The sequence below is a fragment of the Buceros rhinoceros genome, unplaced genomic scaffold (assembly GCF_000710305.1).
Source record: "Buceros rhinoceros silvestris isolate BGI_N320 unplaced genomic scaffold, ASM71030v1 scaffold43198, whole genome shotgun sequence".
NCBI classification, from domain to species: Eukaryota; Metazoa; Chordata; class Aves; order Bucerotiformes; family Bucerotidae; genus Buceros; species Buceros rhinoceros.
This window is the reverse complement of record NW_010429370.1, coordinates 4,799-9,131: the sequence shown is the minus strand read 5'-3', so window position 1 is coordinate 9,131 and position 4,333 is coordinate 4,799. Positions and strand designations below refer to the sequence as shown.

General features: G+C 49.7%; 1 protein-coding gene across 1 annotated transcript; it reads right to left on the bottom strand.

Annotated features, from left to right (window-relative positions):
* Positions 1–976: 976 nt before the first annotated feature.
* Positions 977–2,230, bottom strand: LOC104499146 (ras-related protein Rab-27B-like). Its single transcript, XM_010142612.1, is given in 2 exon segments — positions 977–1,111; positions 2,078–2,230. Coding segments are annotated over 2 exon segments (288 nt in total).
* Between the last annotated feature and the right edge of the window lie 2,103 nt (positions 2,231–4,333).

Sequence of the window (4,333 nt, the reverse complement as noted above, 5' to 3'; positions counted from 1 at the left end):
ACGGGGGGACTTGAGGAGCTGAAAGGGCTTTCCCAACCCAACTGATTCTGTCATTGTATGAATTGCTTGTGCAAAAACTCCATTTAAAAACATTTTGAAACCTGAAGAGTCTGCAAGATCTCCTGGACATACATTCCCTTGGAAGTAAAACCAAAATAAAATAATCCTTGACTTTCATTTTAGCTCTGACACATCACAGCAGTCACCATCGATTAAGCAGTGTGTCAGTAACTTACCAGAGGAAGCTGGTAGGTGAGAACATAAACACAGGCAGTGACTAATCTATCGGTTCAATCCTGCCTGATTTAACTGAGAGCCAGACAGAGAGAGAAGGGGCGGTTGACAGAAAAAAAAGACGCTGAACAGTCCAGATGCAGTATGGAACATGCAGCCTCCTCCTCATGGACAAATCTCAGCATGCTCAGGGCACTAAAATGGAAAGGACTTATGAAGGCTTAAGAATTCTGGGCTCCCCAGTTCAAGAGAGACCAAGAGCTACAGGAGAGAGTCCAGGGAAGGCTGCTCAGGACCTTCTGCAGCTGAGAGAAGATGTTCTGTGAAAATACTGACTGCACAGCCTCTGCCAGGAACCCGCTCCAGGGCTCAACCGCTCCCCGGTCAACACTCACATCCTCCCTCGCTGCAATATCCTTCCTGCTGCTCACGGCTGCCACCTCTTGCCCTTAGCTGCGAGCCTGAGGCTCACCTCCCAACAAACTAACGGGAAAAAGGCAAAATAGGAGAACGGGACACTGAGGTAGGTGATCCAGAAGATGCTGTAGGAGATTAGGAATGTATTATGAAGCCAAACCAACCAACCAGCGAACCAATGACCCACGTGTGCCAGAAACAAGGCAGCGAGCAGACCACCTTCCATGCTCTTTTCTAAGACCTTCTGATCGCTCTGTCAAAGCAGGGTCAGAACAACCTCATTTCTTTTTTTCTTATCCTAAACCATGAAGATTTTAGAGACTTTTCACCCTGAAAAGCCCAGAACTGCTTTGGAATGAGCTGAATTCCGTTACCTTTCCTGGCCGGCTGTGTCCCAAAGCTGGAGATGCACCTTGAAGGCTCTTCCAGGAGATCCATTCGGTCCTCTGCTGTTGTAGACCTGAAGAGAGAGTCCAATCAGCCCAGCTCACGCCGAACCTCACCGTGTGGGTGGGTCACAGAGCCGAAGTTCAGTCCTTCGCTAAAAGCCCTCTACAAGCCACTTTGGAGGGACGCTTCTAAGAACGCCTAGAACGCCAGGAGCCACACGAAGCGCCTATGAAAGCTGCGCTTGGAAGATAATTTGGTCGTATTTAGCTCTTCCAATTAGACCCTGATTCTTTATCACCCGGCAGAGCGCCCTGCTGAGCCAGGCTGTTCCAGCACCGTGCTTAGAAAATTTACAGCTGGCCAACGGGGTAAAGCCCTGCGCTAAAAAGCCGTTTCTTCTTCATTATTTTCCGCTGGACGTTAATGACTTCCTCACTCACTCGCGGCACCTAAAGAAACCACGACGACCTTGCACTGGGCTCTTTATTAAACAGCAACAGGGTGTAAATTAGCTGCTGCGGTGAAAGACAGAGGGAGAAAATAAGTAGGAGCCACTTTTATCATCTGAGGGAGTTTGGGGACTCCCAGCCAGCTTAACAGGGTTTTGTACACGAGAGAAAAAACGGATTTAACGCGTCCACGTTAACCAGCACATCGCACCGATTACGAGCGTTTAGGACAATAATCCGGACCCGAGGTGCTTTGACTGAGGATGTTTCACGTCAAACTCTTGAAGTATTTTGTGAAAGTTCAAAAGCAGCAGATTTAAAGAGGTCTCTTTAAATCCGAATTATAAATCTCTTTAAATCTTCATGGTAAATCTCTTTAAATCTCCATTTGAAATCTCTTCAGTCATTTCAAATCTCCCTAAGAGGTAATTTTACATTTCTTTTTATTAGAGACGATTAAAATAATTGCCCAGGGTTTAGTATCTTGTATTTATTATGGTTTTGGTGCTCAAGCAAGCTAGAAGGATCCCTGTGTTTACCCTGGAACAGGTACACCCGTCGCATTAAATTAAAACCCAGTGACTTACCACTCGCTTTTCCCGAAAATCTATCCCCACTGTCGTGATGAATTTGGGATTAAATTTGTTGTCGGTGTATCTGTACAGGAACGTCGTTTTCCCAACGCCAGAGTCCCCGAGGGCCAGGAGTTTGATCAGATAATCGTAGTCTCCATCAGTCATAGTGCTCAGTTTTAGGAACCTGCGTAAAGAGGAGAAAACCCCCTGATTTAACGACAACGTAACCACCTTCTGTGCCGCAGAAATGAGCTCCGTGGCGTTTTCAGGGCTCCAGTCCTGTGAACGTGGAGCAAGGCCAACATCCAACTAGCTGATAAAACCCTGTTTTGGTCAATCTGTCCTGTGATGGAGACGGGGTGATCACGCTTCCCCGTGGAGATGGTTTCACCAACCAGACCGACCCACCGCCGCCGCCGTCGGACCACTTCCAAAAGGCTGTGGAATACCCAACCACGTTCTGGTTCCACAGGAAATCTGAGCATCAGGATTTTAATTTCATTTGGAATGGAAATAATTTCTGCATTTGGTTTGATGACAACCATTCACTTGAACAGCACGTACAACCGAAGGGTGAAAACCATCCCCCCATCTGAAACGAAGCACAGATCTTCTGTGGAGGAGCTCTGGGGTGCTTAAAGAAGAGAGACTTTATTTCAAGAGAATCTCCTCTGGTGGAAATCTGAAAAACACTTCAGAATTGTCTATGAAGAGGATTTTCGCAAGGCATTTTAATAAAAGTGCACTGTGCTCTATTCAACTTTAATTTTAAATGGCTCAATATATCGAGCTACTGTGAAGAAACACCCCTGGGCTGCAACGCCGAAGTCTGACGTTGCTAAAACAAAGCAACCCACTCCACCATTTCCATGACGACGTTCAAAAACCACCCCAGTGCCTGGAACCTGAAGCCCTCGCCCTCCCGAGAGCACCGGAATGGACGTAAAGCTGCGACACCAGTGATGGTGACTCATTTTGCTACGACTGTATCTCCACCACAGACCACTGGGAACCAGCAAGGTCTCCTGGGCCGGCCGTCCTGCCAGCTCAGGCAACCTGCAAGAGCCCACACAGACCAAACCAAACTTTCCACTCAACGAACACAACCTCACCCTCCAGCTTGGGTGAGCTGCTGCTTTCTCAGCAGAAGAGATTCCCATCTCGACCATGAGCAGCAGCTCGTTTCCTGATTATTTTGTTCCACCCCTATTTCACGTTCTCTAACTACAGTGTGCGAGATCGTTTATGGTTTGGCACTTGTCAGCAGATGCTCCAGAGGAGGTTTTCTCGATGGAGAGATATGGCTTCATATAAACCAATCAAACCCTAAGCTATTCACTTGTAGCCTACAGGGAGAGGAAAATCTACTCCCTGGGCGCCATGCCCTTGCCCTGCAGCTCTGCATCAGAGAATCACAGACTGGTTGGGGTTGAAGGGACCTTCCAAGCTCCTCCAGTGCAACCCCCTGCAGGGAGCAGGGACATCTGCCCCCAGAGCAGGGGGCTCAGAGCCCCAAGGGCCAACCTGACCTGCCGTGGGGCCAGCGATGGGGATGCTCCCACCTCTCGGGGCAGCCTGGGCCAGGGGCTCAGCACCCCCAGGGTCAAACATTTCTCCCTTCTCTCTGCTCTGACTCTCCCTCTGGCAGTGGAACCATCAGCCCTTGTCCTGTCCCCACAGCCCCTGCTCAAAGCCCCTCCCCAGCTTTCTCCGAGCCCCTTGCAGCACTGACAGGCTGCACTCAGGTCTCCCTGCAGCCTCCTCTGCTCCAGGCTGAACCTCTCCAGCTCTCTCAGCCTTTCCACACATGGCTTGGCATGCCCAGAGGAGCCCCCCAAACGCAGCATTTCCAAAGGTGGGACCGTGGAGGCAGGAGAGCTCCAGCCCTTTACACCTCCACCTGAAGGAGCAGCCTCGGCACGAATCAGCTGTCTCAGAGCTCAGCTCCGGGAGACCCACCCCAGCGCACAGAAAGGGATGATGAGAAGAAAAGTTCTAAGTCCAGTATGTCTGGGGGAGGACGGGCTGCTGGCTAGGTTTCCTGCCAGAGCCACTTTCAGGAGATGAGAACCACTGACAGCAGCGGGTTCCTGCTGGAAGCAGAGTCCCTTTGTGAGGGCAGTTTTGAAATATATTATTTCTAGCTCTGTCTGTCCTGAAGAAATCATAGAGCAGCAGAAAGACATCGCAGGATTGACCTGGACATGGCTGGGCTTTGAAGTTCTTCAGCTACATCCTTTGAACAGGAACCTGAAGCTCTGCAACACA